Genomic DNA, 18,312 nt, shown 5'->3' on the forward strand with positions numbered 1-18,312 from the left:
GTTCACTGAGTTAGCTAAAATGGTGTCGCCTTCCTCTGCTCAATTAGTGATCATATTTTCTGCATTAGTAGGCAAAGATGAACTCCTAAGATCGGTTCCGGATTTTCAAACATGGTAACCTTGACTTTGACCTTGATCTCACCTTGAGTTGGGGGACAACAACATGGGGTGTGTCTGTTTCTTTGAAGACGTCTATTTTGGGGCATTTGCCTTTCTACCCCATGGAGAGGCACACACTCCTCTTTCCAGGGTGCACTTGAGCTTTTCTCCAATTTTCAGAGAAGGAGCTCTGTAAAGTGGTAGCGGTTTCTGACCACATAAAAAGTTGCCACTTATTTCCTCCAAGGTTTGGGTCTCAGCAGCCAGACAGAAACCATTTAAGGAACAACCTGCTCTCCCGCTCTCCGGTTGCCCGTGGTTTCCACGCAAACAGTCCGTCATCCAGCGTTCATTCTCTGTGGTTCCCTGTTATCTGTTCTAGACACTTTCAAATTTGCTTATTTTTCTAATCTCTTCTCTCCTCTTTTGGCAACACTACTCTTTATCTTGTGGTTTTCATCTTGCTGACTCACGTTTCCTCACAATGAGTGTTCATTAAAATACTTTAAATTAAGACCTCTCCGGCCTTTCTAACCCAGCGCCTCGGGTCTTCCCATACAACACATTTTTAATTCTTATCACAGAATTTCAGGCAGTTTGTACATTATATTCTATTAAAAACTCTATTCCGCCCAAGGTTGTCACAATTCAGAGATTACAGCTTTCTGTGGGAGGCTTTGTTAAGGGTATATTCATATATTCATTTTGTTAGCCAGCAAACATGGTTCATGAGCCTGTATTTCACACCTCATTTGATATCACAATTCAACAAAACAGTATAAAAAGAAGCAATTATTTATTTAGATTATGGAATGGAATTTAGAGGGATATTAGATAAGCTTAAATTGTCATGCCAAGGCAGCGCTCCCTGTCCTCACCGCCCAACGGAGGTCAGAAGCTGGAAGTGAAAAAGAGAAAGCAGACTCTGGAATGTGAGACCGGCTCATAATTATGTAACTCTGGTTATATAATGACTTTTTTCTCTTGCAATCTTTTTTTATCTCTTCTAAAAAGAATGCAAAATTGATTCTCACAAAACCTAGAGTGATAACCATGGCCTGTATTTTTCCTTCAATTTAAAACATCACCCCTTGATCAGTCCAATATTTCAACACAATCAGTTTCCTATGCGTAGACCACGGAGACCACCATTATACGCCTGGACAGTGATTCCTGAGGGCGAAGGTCAGAGCGTCCCATGCAGACTCCTCCAGCACAACAGGAGGGTCAGCAGGACTGTGGTAACTGCCTGGCCACCTCTTGTATCTGCCCTCCCAGCATCCATTCCTTCAAGAATCCTCTTCCCTACTCCAAGCCCATGTCGTCCAGGTGGGTCCATCCACCTGCTACTTCCAGGGCTGGCTACAGGGATTGGTCCTGGGTGGGTCCATGATCCACATTATTCCCAGCAGAGCCAGTGACGACCACCCCCAGGACTTGTGCTGATGGAGAAGAGCAGCATTCTCCTGGAGGGACCAAGTCAGCAGGATGGATGCTGAAAGCCAGCCTGCCACCAGGAGGGAAGAGCCTGCCAGAGACAATGCCAACCCAGAGAAAAGGCAGGAGACAGGCTATGCTTGAGCATCTGGATCCAGACGCCCCTGTACCAGTCCACCCTTGAACTTCTCCACATGCAGGAGGAAACTAGGTCCCCTTTTTGGCTTGGGCTTCATCAGTACAGTATCTAACAGCATCATTTGGACAGAGCCCATCTGACAAACACCCCAGCAACCAAGAGGAAGTGTTCCAGTGGGGACCCACACACACAGGGCCTCAGCGCAAAACAGAGGTCAGGTCACAGCCTGTGATGGACACCACCTTTGAAGAGTGTGGCCAATGCCGCTCGCTGACCGCCATTCTTCCCCTCTTCTTCCCTGACAGCAAAGACCATCTCCCACTACAAAGCGTGAAAATAATGCCAGATATTCCCTTTCCCAGACTCCCCTGAGTCCTGGGCAAAGGCGTGGAGCCCACAGCCTACTGACGAGATGGAAAGGGAAGACTTCCAGGAGTGTTGTTGGAAAGGTCTTCTTCTCTGGTAAAGAGACACATGAGGACAAGCCCCCCTCCCTTCCAGTCTTTATATACATCTGGATGAGTGTGCGATGCCTGGAGCTGCTGTAGCCATCTTGCAACCATAAGGAAACAAGCTGGAGGATGACAGCCAGTGAACTGGATACCATAGAGTGGAAAGACAGAACACACCTGGGTGACACAACCTTGCACCTGAATTAACCAACCACAGAACCACCCACCTCTAAATTTCTTGTCATGTGAGATGATAAAACCCTATTTTTGCAACCATTTTAAGGTAGATATTCCATTACTTGCAACTGAAAGCACCTGAGAAAATAGAAAAGTCCTAGGCTCTCTCCGTGTCTTGGCAACTCAGGACTTGGGAGTGCTCAGCAGGCAGGTATAGATTTCCAGGGACACCATGGGCCACATGAGGTCGCAGACTGAAGGCTGTCAAGGGGTGTAAAGGACAAGGACCAGAAGGCTGAGTATGGAGTGAGGGGCACCAGGTCACTTGATCAATATTCCTAACACAAGGCTCCTGACCACTCAACCTGCGTCACTTCTTTCCCTTTGAAAGAGACCTTCGAAGGCCGGCAGAGCAGAGTTCTAGCTGAGGTTGGCCAGGGTCATCCAACAGAGAACGCCCCCAGCACACAACTCCACTGCAAAGGCAAGCTCTGCCCAATCTCTCCATTTCTCATGCTCCCACCCGCCCAGCCCCTCCCTCATCCATGCACAGAGTGCCGCCTCGGTGCCAACACTGTGGACCTCAGAGTTTAAATACCAGAGAAGAAAGAAAAGAGGACAGGTTATGACCACAGAAGGTGATAAGTAACAGATGTGAAAGGGACTCGTATGCCAAGCTGAGGAGTTCAAGACTCATCCTGACTGAAGGGTGAGCCATCGCTCCTTCGACAGCAGGAGGTTTGCAGGTCCAGCATTGCTCATCCCCCGACCAGGGAAGCAACCCCACAGAAAGCGGGTGTTCAATAAAAGGGGACAAGAGGAGAGGCAAAGAGACTGAGGAGAAGCCTGTTGCAACAGGCGTGAGAGCTCCTTCTGCCTGTTGGGCATCCTGATGCACAATTATGAGCAAATGACCTCCCTCTGCTTCCCAGGTGAGCTCAGCCCACAAAGCCCAAGGCAGGTATCTGCGCTGGCGAAGACCAGCTGCCTGCCAGCAATGGCAAGTTCACCCAACTTAACATTCTGAAGCCATGTGCCAATACCCAGGTGTGATATCTGCAAAATGCCTCCTTAAGCACCGGGAGGCAATTACTCAAGAGCTACAGCCGCTGTCAGATTGCTCATAAAAAAGTACATTTCCTCTTTCCTCGTGGATCATGTCTATTTCCCCCATTTCATTCTTCAACTCTTCACTGCAAACAATAACAATAATAATAATAATAAATTCTTAAAATACGGTTATCAAACCCTGCACTGTGACAAATGTGAGCTCAGGTAATTTTTGAGACTGCCAATCTAATTAGGTCATTGGTGCATAAAGAGTGTAAAGAATGAAAGCCTCATTCTGCGGCACGTCCCCTGATGGAGCCATTCGGAAGCTGTAGGACTGAGCTGCGCCCATGAGCTGAAAGTAACGCATTTCCCATTAAATGCAGTGGCATCGCTTTATTTACACACACATTATTTTGCTGTCAGCTCTTGCAGCCACCCCAACCCCCACTGCCGAGGCGCCCTGAGGACCTCAGCGCTCACCTGCTCTGCGCATCCGGGAGGTGGCCCACACAGGTGAGGGCAGCCGTGGTCTGAACGCTGCCGTTATCTATTTCCTCCTGCACTGCCCATTGGTCTTCACTGCTGACTCTCACTGCTGTTATTTTCACACCTGCTGCTGCCTTAATTCTGTGGGGTAGAGAAAGAAATATATAGATACATAACCATTTTAGCTGGAAATGGGTAGTAAAAATACAGAGTTAGAGCAGACCTCCCCTTTCCTCTGGGAGATGTAAGGAGGAGTGGCAGTAAACGGCTTTCCTTTGAAAACCAAGTGCCCTGTTACTTTTGCAAGCACGTGAAGAAGGACCTCCAGCACTGGCCACGTGTGTTAATTTCCTGTTTAATCCGTGTGTTGGGAACCAGATCCCTTTCTGTTTCAGGGGTCCCCGTGGGACGGAAAGCAGACAGCTGTGTCTGGGCAGGAGGGGCTGGAAGCCGTGGGGCCTGTTCCTCACCTGGAGATGGGGGAGGGTCCACACGAGGTGGGAGGGGGAAAAAGAGGCTGTAGGGACTCTGCAAGTCCAGGGGATTGTCCCACTCAGGGGACTGAGGAGGAGGCGGCTGCAGTGACCACACTGTGAGAAGGAGACAGTGGGAGCACGCAGTCCTCAGGAGAAAAATAAACCAGCATTCAGGCGGGATAATGTGGCCAGGCAGTGCCTGGCACGGTGTTTGCAGAACTCAGCTCCCCAGGGAAGAATCCAAGGACCCAGATCGTCCGCCATTGAGAAAAGGCCAACAAGAGCTCAGGTCTTGGGCTGTCTTCCACCTGCCCCCTGCTCCTGAAACCACACTGTGTCTCCTCGGGAACAGCAGGGACTGTACAGGCAGCCCCAAGTTCTCCAAGAGCAGCCTTGGGACTTGTCCTGATGCTGTGGACGTGTCTGGAGAACAACCAGGAGGAAGACAGGGTCGCGGAGCACCCCGCTGCTCGCGGTGCCTTAACAGATGCATGTAATACAAAAAGGACATACTTGGACTCCCAAGGACATGAACAAATGCTGCTGAAGGTCAGCACATGCTTGACCACGAAGGTGCCTGACCCCTCCTCTGCTCCCCAGAGGCCTGTGGACCAACAAGAAATGCCCAGTGGGGCTCTGGCACCCTTCTCCACAGATATAGCAAAAGGAATGCACGATTCGTATGTTGGGAGTTAGAGGAGCATCAGCAAAGACAGATCCATTAAGACAAATATCCCACCACCACCAAGAACTTGGAAGCAAAGATTCCCTCCAAGAGATTAATTAATCAAATCCACACTTAACAGCAGGGTCCAAGACACCAATAGGAACAGGTGAAGGAAAATGAAAGAACAACCTGCAGAATGAGAGAAAATAGCTGCAAATCATTTATCTGATAAGGGTCTAGTATCCAGAATATATAAAGAGCTCTTGTAACGCAACAACAAAAAAGACAAGTAACCCAATTTAAAAGAAGGCAAAGGTCTTAACTAGACATTTCTCCAAAGATATAGACATCCAACAGGTTCATGAGAAGATGTTCAGCACAATTAGCGGATAGGGAAATGCAAACCAAACCCACAGCGAGATACTACCTCACACCCCCGAGGATAGCTATACTCATAAAAGGGAAAATAACAAGTGTTGGTGAGGATGTGGACAAATTGGATATCTCGTGCACTGATGGTGGGAACGTAAAATGGTGCAGCTGCTGTGGGAAACAGTTTGGCAGTTACTCAAAAAGTCCACCTAGAACTGCCATATGATCCAGCAATTCCACTCCTAGGTATAGACCCAAAAGAACTGAAAACAGATACTCAAATGCTTATACACGCGTGCTCATAGCAGCACTATTTACCATAGGCAAAAACAACCCAAATGGCATCATTTGAAGAACGAATAAATAAAATGTAGTATACACATAGCATGGAATATTATTCAGCCATAAAAAGGAATGAAGTATGAGCCATGCTTCAATGTGGATGACCCTTGAAAACATTATTCTAGGTGAAAGAAGCCAGTCACAAAAAACCACATAATGTATGATGCCATTTATATAAAATATCCAGAACAGGTAAATCCACAGAGAGAGCTGCGTGTTGGCGGTTGCCAGGGGCTGGTGGGTAGGAGTGGAGAGTGACCGCTTAACCAACGGCTATGGGGTTTCCATTTAGGATGACAAGAGTTCTTTGGAACTAGACAGAGGTAGTGTTTGCACAACACTGTCAATTTACTGAATGCTACTGAAGTTTTCACTCAGAAAGTGTTAATTTGATGTTATACGAATTTTGCCTCAATAAAAAAAGAAAGGAAAGGGGAAAAAAACAGGTGAATGGCCCCTCCCAGAAGTGGTTAAAACTTAAAAAGAGGATTTATCAAAATCAAAGAACTTTTAAGACTCAAAGAAGAGAATCTCTAAAGGCAGAATTTCAAGCAGTAGGAGAGAGAGTTCTGGACTCGAGGCTGGTCCTAAAGCCCCGATTTCGCTGCCTACCGTAAGGAAGCTGGGGTGGAATTAGGAGACTCAAATCCTTGCAGAGTAATTAGATTAGAAGGAAATCTTTCTGCTTCCTGTATTCCGCTTCCTATAGGTCTTTACACAGAGCTAAGACATCCACCTGCTAGCTCTTGCATAAGGCTGGGATTTCCTGAGAAAGCCCTGCAGTATGACAGTTCCCTCCAGAGACCCAGATGCCATTCTTTGGCCTGACTTGATCACTCTTCCTGCGGAATTCTGGTGACTAAACGTGCCACTTCCTCAAAGCCTTATTTATCGCCATCATGATGTTCCAGGAATTAATTTATGCGAACCATGAATAGAGGCATCCTGTTCTGTCCCTACTTGCAGCCATTCCATCTTGCTGCCAAAGGGGCAATTGCAGAGAATGTTCCAGAACTCGTGCCTCCATAAGCAGAGACCTCCCACTCTGCATGGCACCTCCTCATTTCTATCAGTACTTGCTATTTTAACAGCCTATCACGTACTTTCACATGCACGCAATGGTTCACAGAGTTCTTTCATCAAGCAGCCCCATGGGCAGAATTACCACTATTGTTCTCACTGTCCAGAAGAACAAGCTGTGACCCTCCCACCCCCGGAGTGAGCAACCAGCTGGAGGTCACAGAGCTGGTCCATGGCAGAGCCAGGCTTAGAAACCAGATCCTCTCACCCCAAAACGCCCTCCCCCACCCCAGCTATGCCCCCCACACACAGGGTTTCTTTCATGACCCCACTTGTACCATCTATTGCCTGACAGACAGATGCCCCAGTAGTTACATCTGGTGACTACAACGTCTTCATTTCCAGCTGCTAACTGAGCCCTAATTGCCAGCCCTCGCTTCCCTCCGGTCTTGGAGGTACAGCATGTCCACTGAAGACCTCCTTCGAGGTTTTTGTTTATTACTAGTTCTTTCATTCTGATTCAGAAACAAGGCATAGGTCCCCTTGTCCTCAGGGACCTCGTCCCTCAGTATCAGTTGATCCGTGGGATGCAATGCACAGTGCCTCCCCACTGTCCTCCTTTGCCATCTTTTTGTTTTTCCTGACAGAGGCCATTGCAACAGGCGAACGGTCCCGGGGAGTTTGAGAAGCAGGCGGCCAGCCAGTGACGACAGCCAAGTATCTCACCGAGTATTTAAAGCAGGGACGGAGCTCACTCTGCTCCGTGTGTGTGAACGTGGTACTTGTTGGTCCTAAAGAGGTGCAGGGGGTCCCAGGGGAGGGCAGGAGGCAGACTCGGGATGGTGACCCTGAACCAAGAGGCGGTAACATTTCTCCAAATTTTAGCCACCGGCACGGTCATCCCAGTGCCTACAGGCTGTGCATCAGGGCTGCTGCACCTGAGGGACCGTACTGCACTTGAACGGAGGCAAGGGACAGAGCAAGGTGGCCTCCCGGGGGTTTCTCAGATGGGCTTATTGGCCCCATGACATCCTGAATGCTTTTCTACGTGCTGCTAAGCGCTGGAGACAGCAGCCAACTCCTCCCCTCTTCTTGGTTGTCTGGAGCCCAGACGACAGCCCATCGCAGAGGCTGTCCACACCCTTCCCTCCCGGGGCAGCCAGCCACCAACTACCCTCCAGGTTTGGCCACCTGGGCGTGTCTGTTTTCTCCCCTGAAGCATCGCTGGCTCTCAGTTTCCACTCCCCATCCTCTGTCCTTCGCTGTCCACATCCGAGCCCTCTGCTTGGCACTATCCCCGCCCTCCTCCCAGCCCACCTAGCAGTACTGCGGTCTCCCCCCACAATGTCCTCATGTCTCCTTGCAGCACAGGCCTCCTTTGACTCTGGTAGCTCCCCAGAGCTGTGGCAAAGACAGCCCCGAGCCCGTGACCCTGCTGCATCGGCAATCTGGAACACAAGGGGATCCAGAAACTTTCATGTGGCTAATTTCCAGGCAAAGAGGACGTCTCCCCAAACCAAATACTTGCCTCACCCCGATTCCAGGCATTCTAGGGCCCACCTCCTGCCCAAAAGTAGACTTTCAAGCTGCAAAAGTCCCTTCAAAAACCACAATAAAGAGATGCCATATGCTGTTTCATATATGCTAAGGAGAGTAACAGTGAGCACAAAAGCCACAAATTATCTCCAAAGGGCCTGAAGCCACAACATGACAGATGCACTCCATGGCTGTGTTTGTCTTAACTTTTCAATTATTATTTTTAATTATCATATCATTACTACTATGAACAATCCACTCTAGAAAATCTCCTTGTACAATACAAAAACCAAACAGGCATTTTCCCATCAGAATGGCTAAAACGAAAAGACAGAAAATAGCAAGTGTTGGCATGGATGTGGAGTAATGGGAACTTGTGTGTACTGCTGGGTGAGTGTAATTTGGGTCAGTATCTTTGGAACACTATTTGGTGATGTCCACTAAACCTGAATTATGCAGATCTGTTCTCTCCACTGGGAGAGAACACTGGAAGCTCACCCCTGGGCCTCTGCTGGACCCCACCACATGCCTCCTCCTTGGCCGGTCCTCCTCTGCATCTTTTCACTGTGATACCATATCTGTGAGGGCAATGGCGTTGCTGAGTTCTGTGAGTCCTTCCAGTGAATTATTGAACCTGAGAGTGGTCCTGGGGACCCCTAAACTTGCAGTTGGTGTCAGAAGTGAGGGTGGGCTTGAAGACTCCTGAACTTGGCTGGGGTAGGTCAAGTCTTGCACTGTCTGCCTGGGGAGGCAGACAATTAGAACTCTGAAATCATCAACACCCTGAAATACTTTCCTACCACTTACTATCCCTGTAGTCCTCTAACATCTCAGGGGAAGTTCTTGAGTTCCTGGAGCTGTGCATGGAGCACCAAGAAATGCAAAGAGGGACAAGGCTCAGTCCAGACCAGCGAGTCTCCGATGGTTTTGGCCACAGACCAAGACCATGGCCCACGTGCCCCCAGTATCCACTGAACTGTGAGAAAAGAACTGATTAACGGAGGTCAAAACTTCTCGGGCACCTTCCATGTGCCAAGCACTGTTCAGTGCCTTTCATTATGATAATTCACGTGTAATCTGCACACCACCCCATGGGGTAGGTATTCCTTCTGCTCCCACCTCCACCTGAGGCAACTGGAGCTGTCACAAGACAAGCAAATCGTGTGGGCGTGGCCAGGGGAGGGACATACTGAATTCCGCTCTAACCACAGGAGATAAAGGAGACTCATATTTAGACAACAAAAGATACATATAGTCTGGCTATTGGAAATCCACCAGCCAAAATATTTAGATGAGAATGTCCACTAATGTTAGAGTGACTCCAACAAGCCACAAACAGGAAAGTGCTCATGACGAAACTGAACTAACAATTATGCAAAAGCAAGAATGGCGACAACTTGACGTCACGACACCTGAAGACAACAGTGGTGATGCCCTGACAATAAACATTCACGTCCAAACACCGATGGCCACTCAATGCCAGGAGCTGTGTGCACCCCAGTGCGGCTCAGAAATACTTGTGGAATTATAATAGCTAAGATTTACTGAGGCCGTGCCCACAGGCCAGCCACTCCCAGGGGCATTACATAAATTGTCTCATGCTTTACCATTAAGAACACACTTCCTCCTCTTAGCAACACTGTGAGTGGGTGTCACTATCCCAGGTTTGCAAATGAGAAATCTGTGGCACCAAGAGATTAAGAAACAGAACCGAAATCAGAAGGTAAGTCCATCGGGGAGGCAGGATCGAGTCTGGAGATTCCGACCCCCAGCCTGCCCCTCGGGCTGTGACACCTGACAGGCAGAGCCCGAGTTCGCTCCAGCTGCACGGGCCCAGCCCCCAGCTCACTCTGTCTGCAATGCTGAGGCTCCTCCTTCTGAAGGGAGGAAGAAATAAGGGTGCGTGTAGTGGGCTGAATATTGTCCCCCAAACATTCACGTCCACCCAGAACCTCAGAATGTGACCTTTCCCGGAAATAGGGTCCTCACCGATGTGATCATTTAAAACCATCCGTGGACTACGAATGAAGTTAATCCTGTCTGAACCTCGCGGGAGGAGTGAGCAAGGTGTGGCTTCCAAAAGGAAATTCCAGTTACAACAGAAGAAACGAACGCTGGCCACCAAAAACACAAGCCTAAAGTCAGATTATTGAGGTTCTGCCTCTCTCCCAAATGCAAGTCAGAAAATTCTTCCTAAATTCCAGTTCTTAGTCCAAACCCTTCTTAATTTTAGATTATATTTGTTAGAGCAATCTAAGCCCAGAAAAATCCATGTGTTGAATATTCATTAAGTTTGGTTTAGAGAAATATCTTTAGGCTTGGTGATATTCTTAAGGCTTGTTATTTAAAAACTACAATATCTAAAACTATATGAAAAAGATTCAGGCTGGGTCCAGCCAGCATTGTGATGGGCGTGAGGGATTTGGGGCTCATCAAGGAGAAAGACGTGACCAGCAGGTGGCAGAGGCACACAACAAGCTTTGTCTGGGCTACGATTTGACAGATTTGAATGCTGCAGGAGTCCTCAGGGCATTAGACCCTCCAACGATATGGCAGGAGGGGCTGCCACCCAGAAGGGGAGGAGGGCCAGCGAGCCCCGGGGTTGGGGGGGGAGGGGAGGATCAGAGGGGGCTTACGTGTCCACATGACATCATGAAGCAGCACAGGGGGATCTCTCCAGCTCAGAGGGCTCCAAAGGGCAGCTGTGGCTGGAAGCCTCCTAGCTCTAGGGTGCGTGGCTAGCAGACGCGGGGTGCAGTTTTGCAGGGTATGCAAGTAGGCAAGTTCTAATGGCTAAAAACATGCTTATTTGGGACGTACTAGATGTGTAAAAATGGTAGTTTGGTGCTCTCAGGCTTTTTATGTCTTTTGCTGGAAGACACACGGGGGCCCATATCCAAGGACTATCTTTGGCTCATTGACAGAACAACTGTTTTCTGACATTCATCAAAAAACTTACATTCATATTTACCATAGGGTCTTCATTACACAAATACTTACCTGACTTCTTTTTTTTTTTTTAAGATTGGCACCAGAGCTAACAAGTGTTGCCAATCTTCTTCTTTTTTTTTTTCCTGCTTTTTTTATCCCCAAATCCCCCCAGCACACAGTTGCACATTTTTAGTTGTGGGTCCTTCTAGTTGTGGCATGTAGGACGCCACCTCAACATGGCCCGACAACTGATGCCATGTCCGCACTCAGGATCCAAACCAGTGAAACCCTGGGCAGCCAAAGTAGAACGCGAGAACCTGAATTCTTGAAGTTCCGGGATTACACAGAGAAGAATAAATTGGCAGAGTAAGAAACTATTTGTCGATGAACTGATCCTTCGGAAAACTGGCTCACCGCTCCCACTTGGCCCTTTGGTGTCAGCGTTCTCTGCGTCCACTCACCAGTCCAGAGTCTCTGCTGTTTGGGTTGGTCGGGCCCTGCTGACTATCAGCTGTATCCACAATGCAAATACAATGCAAATCGACCGCAAGGGGAAACCGCACATCTTGTAAAATTGGAGGATTGACAGATGCCAGTAAAGCTACTGAGAAAGAGAATCCAGCAGGGGTCCACAACCACTTGCAAGAGCTGGCTGTTGACAGTCAACAAACGAACAGGAGAAAATCAACAAGGACAACAGGAGCTTCCAAAGAGAGCGGTTTGAACAGCAAACGAGAGCAATGCTCGCGGGAAAACTGTGGAAGCCCTCAAATATTTCTGCTAAATTGATCCTTTTTGCGATCCTACTGGCAATGTCAAGTGTGAAATGAAAAACGCAATATTGCGCTGTCATATAAAAGTGAAGGAAAATAACAAATTTTCAATGGGCAACGCATGCTTTGTTGACTGGCACAGAGTGGGAATTACTGAACCTAAATTTGGTTTACTATAAGATAAAACAAACCTGTTTTCCTGATCTTTATTTCATTTCTCAAGGAAGAAAAAGAATCCCAAACAAATTTCCCTTTTCTCATTATTTTCTATGAGATTTTACATTCCCATTTTCAGTGGATTCATTTTAATTGGCCAAATATTCTTGGACTAAAGAAACACTTCCCATAATACCCTTGTAGCTTTGAACAACAACGTTCATAAAGATGCATATTCTATGTGTGTGAAAATACACTAACGTTCTGTACTGCGGAACTGACTTCCTCGTGGTTCCTAAAACAGTGCGTGCCTTCCTGCCTCTAAACTTTGTACCTGCTGTCCCCTCTGCCTGGAAGGTCCCCACAGGCACCCGCAGGACGCACTCCCTAATCTCCTTCAGGTTCGGGCAAATGTCACCTTCTCCGTGACCTCTCCTAGGCCCGCGGTCTAAAACAGAACACACGCTGAGCTCCCCTTGTCTGTTATCTGTCTCCTCCGCTGGACGTGGGCGCCAGGAGAGCAGGTAGTTTTCTATGTTTCGTTTCCTGTTTTATCCATGGTTCTGATATCCCGCCTGGCAAATGGGAGGCACTTGATAAATATTGGTAAAACGAAAGATCTCTAAGGTGTCATCTGTCTCTGGATGCTCCATAAATATCAGACTTTGATGGCTGAAGATGCGCAGTAAGAGACAAGAGCTGCCAAGGGCAGGGTTGGGAGTGAAGGCACTGGAACCCTGTGGACCAGAGACCCTCGAGCTTTCAAGCACATGGGAGGCAGCTGTGCAGCTGGTCCCATCGTCAGCACCCACCCTCCAGAGACGCCAACTCGCTGGTCTGGGGGTGGCCATAGCACTGTGTCTGTAAACAAGCTGCCGTTCTGATGCAGGTGAGCCCCAGAACACCCTTTGGGTGACTGTCTGGGACACGTTCAGACAATCCTACTCTGCCAAGCAGAGGAGCGCCAGGGATCATCTGGTGTTTGAAGCGCTTTCTGGGATAAGCCCAGCCCTGCGCGCTGGAGCCCTTGCAGGGTGTGAGTCGGCAAAACTGTAAAGAGCCTTTTAATTTGGATTCTCTCAGCAAACCACCTTCTCTGTGATAAATTAACCAGAGAGAGAGATGCATGCATCTCCTGCTAGGCACCTGGAGGCTGGCAAAGTCAGCCCTGCTGAGAACTCGTTTCAGACGGTGATTTAGACTTGAGAAGATTACAGGGCCGGGAGAGGGGCCGGGAGAGGAGCCCGCTGCGGGGGACCTGCCCAGATGACCACAGAGCACGGGGCACCCCCGTCCAGGTGGCTGAAAACTCGGACACTGAGGACACTGTTGGTCTCTGAGTCCGAAAGAGAACAGGAGCCATCTTGAAGGACAAACGGACAACCTGCGCTGGAAACGCACGTGGTCATGAGAGCGGAGTCCCGGAGGGCGTGAAGTTCAGCTCCGAGAACAGAGACGCGCAAAGGGGGATCTTCACGCGGGTCAGGACGTCCCCAGAGCAGCGCATGCGCATTCCGGCGGGGCTGTCTTCCCCTCTCGTCTCCCTGCTCAACTCAATCTTTCACCTAAGAAAGTCACATATTAAGCAAACTATATGTATAGCTTTTGACATATCAGAAATTTAACATTTTTACAAGCAAAAGAATGGTTTTAATTATTTCAGTGTTTCTACCACAACCGGCACCTTGAGGTTTTGGTTTTGTTTGTTTGTTTTTACTTCCTGGGAGACAGCTAGATAAGCAGCAAAGTCGATGGGGTCCCTGGAAGCAACAGAGAAGGACAGATAAGAATGAGCTTTGCAGCTATTTCTAATGCAATTCTAGAAATTTCTTTTCCACTCCAGCCAAGGCAGCTCTGAGAGTGAAACGCCAGTAGGTTTGCCTCTGCAGGAAGATCCATCAGCCCGTGAAGCTGATCTGGTCCTCAACCGCTCTCCCATGCCTCAACGAGACTGTCACTGTGTGATTCCCCAACCAAATGAGCACTCCTACAACGCAATCATTTCTTCCCTGACTGTACAGACACTTGGCCAGTCTCAAATCACAACGCCTTCCACAGGCAATCTAACGGAGCACATTTCCCCCAAAATTTCCTGTTGGGTCTCCCGTACTCTTTGCTAGCTGTATTGGTTTCCTAGGGGTGTCGTAACAAAGTGCCACAAATTAGTGGCTGAAAACAGCAAAAAGTTCTTCTCTCACAGTTCTGGAGGCCAGCAGTCTGCACCCATGGCATCCGGAGGGCTGGCGTCCCGGAGGCTCTGAGGAGAGTCTGTTCCAAGCCTCCTCCAGCTTCTGGTGTGGCCAACAATCCCTGGCATTCCCTGGCTGGTAGACACATCTCTCCAATCTCTGCCTCCCTTGTCACACGATGCTCTAGCTGTGTGTCTCTCAGTGTGTCCTCCGCCCTTCTCATAAGGACAGCAGTCATGGATTTAGGACCGTCCCTAATCCGGTATGATCCGTCTCAACTAGTTACACGTGCAATGGTCTTATCTCTGGATAAGGTCACATTCTAAGGTTCCGGGTGGACAGGAATTTGAGGGGAACATTACACCTTCTGTACAGGCACAGAGACAAAAACAAAAGCAGGGAAGACCAGGATGAGATGAGAGAACAGCAAAGGTTTGGTTTGCTGAAGTACTGGGCGCCTGAGGGGAGAAGAGAGGCCCGGGAACCACAGGAGGCGACACGAGAGGACGACAGGCTGAAGCCCAGCTGAGGGACAGACTCACTCTCCCCATCAAAGAGAAGCGACTCATTCGTTCAACAAGTATTTATTGCGCCAAGACCTCTTTTGGGGGCTGGAGACACGGAAACGAGGAAAGTCCCTATTCCTAGAGAGTTCCCTTCAAGCAGGGAGAGACGGCGGTAATCACACAACTGAAACATACCGGGCAGTTACCACAGCTCAGCACTAAAGGACAAGGGAGCTCTGGGACAGAGTTCTATCTCTACGATGAAGCCAAAAAGGGAAATATGAGTAAGAAATCGATGGTCCTCCATTTCCTGGAAGAAATTTAAGTTAATTGTCCTGTGATTGTATCAAGGACTTTTTTTTTTTTTTTGAGGAAGATTAGCCCTGAGCTAACATCTGCTGCCAATCCTCCTCTTTTTGCTGAGGAAGACTGGCCCTGAGCTAACATCCGTGCCATCTTCCTCTACCTTATATGTGGGACACCTGCCACAGCATGGCTTTTGCCAAGCGGTGCCATGTCCACACCCGGGATCCGAACTGGCGAACTCCGGGGCGCCAAAGCAGAACGCGCACACTTAACCACTGCACCACCGGGCTGGCCCCTATATTAAGGACATTTTAAGGGTGACGACTTGATGACTGGATACCCTGAAACGTTCGCAATTTCTAATGCCCGACTAGAGCTGTCTTATATTGACATCACTTCAGCAGAGGCAGCAAGAATGGTCCACAGGAATCCAGGACGCCTCTCATACAGCCCATCCAAGACACGTACACTCTCTCTCTCTCTCGTCCTTCTTCACACTTCCCACAGCATTAAGATAAGCAAGTCTAAAGCTCTGCCTTGGCCCCAGACATCCAAAACTAACAAAAAATTAGTGGATCCAGCCTGGAGCATGTCTTACTTAGCTGCTTATCTGGTGTTGGTTCATACCATGTGTGGCAGATAAACTCTAGGGTGGTCCACTATGACCCCCAACTCCTGGTAATAATGCCTTTGTGTAATCCTTTCCTCTTGAGCGTGGGTAGGACCTGTGACTTGCTTCTAGCCGATAGACATGGTAAAAGTGACGGAATGCCACTCCATGGTCACAGTCCATTTTATAAGACGTGCTGGCAGACTCACTCTGGAGACCATCTCTCCCTGGTGTCTTTGAAGAATAGGCAGCCATATTGGGAGACCCATGTGGCAAGGGCTCAAGGTGGCCTCTAGGAGCTCAGGGAAGCCTCCAGCCAACAGTCAATAAAAATCCAGGGGCCTCAGTCCTACAATAACGAGGAAATAAGCGCTGCCAACAACACGAGCGAGTTTGGAAGCACATCCTCCCTGATCCAGTCCCCAGATGAGCATGCAGCCCAGCCAACACCTCACCTGCAGCTGGTGAGGCCCTGACAGAGGACCCAGCCAAGTGGTGCCCGGACCCCTGACCCGCACAAACTGTGAGATAATAAACAAGGGTTGTTTCAAGCCTGTGTATTTTATGCAGCAATAGATAACAATTACACCATGTTTTAAAACTTCTTATTTGGTGGCTTAAGCATCAGGCAATTTCAAATAAAAATCCAGATTCCTAATATCTCTTGAAAGACCAAAAGATATGACCACCCTGGGCTTACCATGCTGCCCATTAACCACTGACTTGAGCTGAGCAGCAGCTGCCCCCTCCAGCCAGGGCCAGTGCTCTCCAGGTCACCACAGCCCCCACCCCTCCCTACTGCCTCCCTGACATGGAGGCTGTGTCCGTTGCCTCTCATTATGACATTTGCTCTATAGTTTTTCTCTGAGTTGAGTCAGGAGGAGATGGAAAGACTTCTTGTGTCCACATGTGTGTCCATTCTTTTCTCATATGGTCTTCTTTCGTCATTTCTGTTGCCAGCCTGGTCAGTGTAGACAGTGGCTCTCAATCGGGGCAACAGCACCCCCTAGAGGGCATGTGGAAAGAAGCAGGGGTCGATGACTGGAGGCTGGGGACACTCCTGGCATTTAAAGAACCAGAGCCAGGATGCTAAACGCCCTGCTGTGCACAGAATAGTCTTGCCCCACGCCAAACGCCAGTGGTTCCCCTACTGAGAAACACTGCAGACATCTGGTTTTCTCAGCCTCTATCTAGGTGATGCACACCAACCGCCCCCAACACAAATGCCTGTGAAGTCTTTCCCCAGCAAACTAGACCCCAAGGTGGAGCTGCAGACACCCCCTAACTGCTCTGCCCTTGTCCCTGTGCAGAGCGCATGCTTATTTTCCAGTGCTAGTGAACACAACAGGAAGCAACTTCCTACAAATTCTGGTTGTTCTGTGTCATGCTCATGAAGCCAATTCCTGTCTCAGTTTCAAGTCCATAATTGTCCCTCCACTGGGACGTCCACTCACTCCTTTGTACAGCCCCAGGGTTGGCTCCCGCCATGAACATCAGTCCACCTCAGGTCACATCTAAACATCTAACGTGACGCCAGTCTCCCCCAACACAGAAATCTCCCTCCTCTCTGGATCCCAAACATTGCTCTCGATGGTCATGCCCCAGAGAGTGAAGTTAAGGACACTGTGTGCCTCTCTGACAGCAAAACTGTTCAATACACACACATGTGCACACAGACATGCATGCACACACACACACACGCACACACACAGACACACACACACACCCCGTGAGCAGCACTTGGCAAGGGGCAGGCGAGTAGATATTTTCTCAGGGCCCAATACACAAGTTCTCATGATTCGATTAGTACATCGATGTTGCTCTGTGGGAACCTAGGATTAGTAAATGCAGAGTATTAAGAACTGGAAATGCTTTTGAAATGAACCCGATTTTGAAAGCAGACAGTCTCGGAGCTTTAGGATACAAAATGTGACTGAGGAGTATTTGATTGAATTTAAGATCCATTTGCTGAGTATCTCTTACACATCAGGCATTAGCCACCTACTAGTGAAGATAAGAGGACAGATTTTGAAGCTACACTTCTGGCTTAAAACCTGGACCCCAGGTGTGTGTGACCTTGGGAAAGTCACTTAACCTCTTTGTGCCTCTGTTTTTCTCCTCTGTAAAATGGGACTATTAATAATAGTACCCACCTCACAGTGTCATTGCAAGGATTCAGTGGAGACAGTATATACAAAATGCTTAGAACAGAGCGTGGCATATAAGGACTATATAGTGTTCACTATGCTGGTGGTGGTGAAAGGGGCGCCCGGGGGGCTGTCTCCATAAACCAGCCCAGCTCTGACTGCTGACATTCCCCTGGTCCTGAAATGCTTCCGGGACGAAGGGAGAAGTGCAGAAAAGCTGTTGTAAGAGTCAGCCAGCAAGCTCCCAGCCCTGGTCTCTCACCACAGAAGACCAAGGGGACTAGTAGAGTCTCCCCGGTATCCGTGCCCGTCTCCCAGCATAGCGCCTGCCCGGCATCCGTGCCCCTCTCCCAGCGCAGCGCCTGCCCAGCATCCATGCCCCTCTCCCAGCGCAGCGCCTGCCCGGCATCCGTGCCCCTCTCCCGATGCAGCGCCTGC

General features: G+C 49.0%; 1 protein-coding gene across 1 annotated transcript in view; it reads right to left on the reverse strand.

Annotated features, from left to right (window-relative positions):
- The window catches only part of LOC124227126 (transmembrane protein 132B), a 212,144-nt gene that overhangs the window by 160,683 nt on the left and 33,149 nt on the right, over nucleotides 1-18,312 (reverse strand). The window contains exon 3 of the mRNA XM_046641014.1: nucleotides 3,838-3,984. Within this exon, the coding sequence (XP_046496970.1) occupies nucleotides 3,838-3,984 (147 nt within the window). The remainder of the gene's footprint in view (nucleotides 1-3,837; nucleotides 3,985-18,312) is intronic.

Source organism: Equus quagga, chromosome 15 (assembly GCF_021613505.1).
Source record: "Equus quagga isolate Etosha38 chromosome 15, UCLA_HA_Equagga_1.0, whole genome shotgun sequence".
NCBI classification, from domain to species: domain Eukaryota; kingdom Metazoa; phylum Chordata; class Mammalia; order Perissodactyla; family Equidae; genus Equus; species Equus quagga.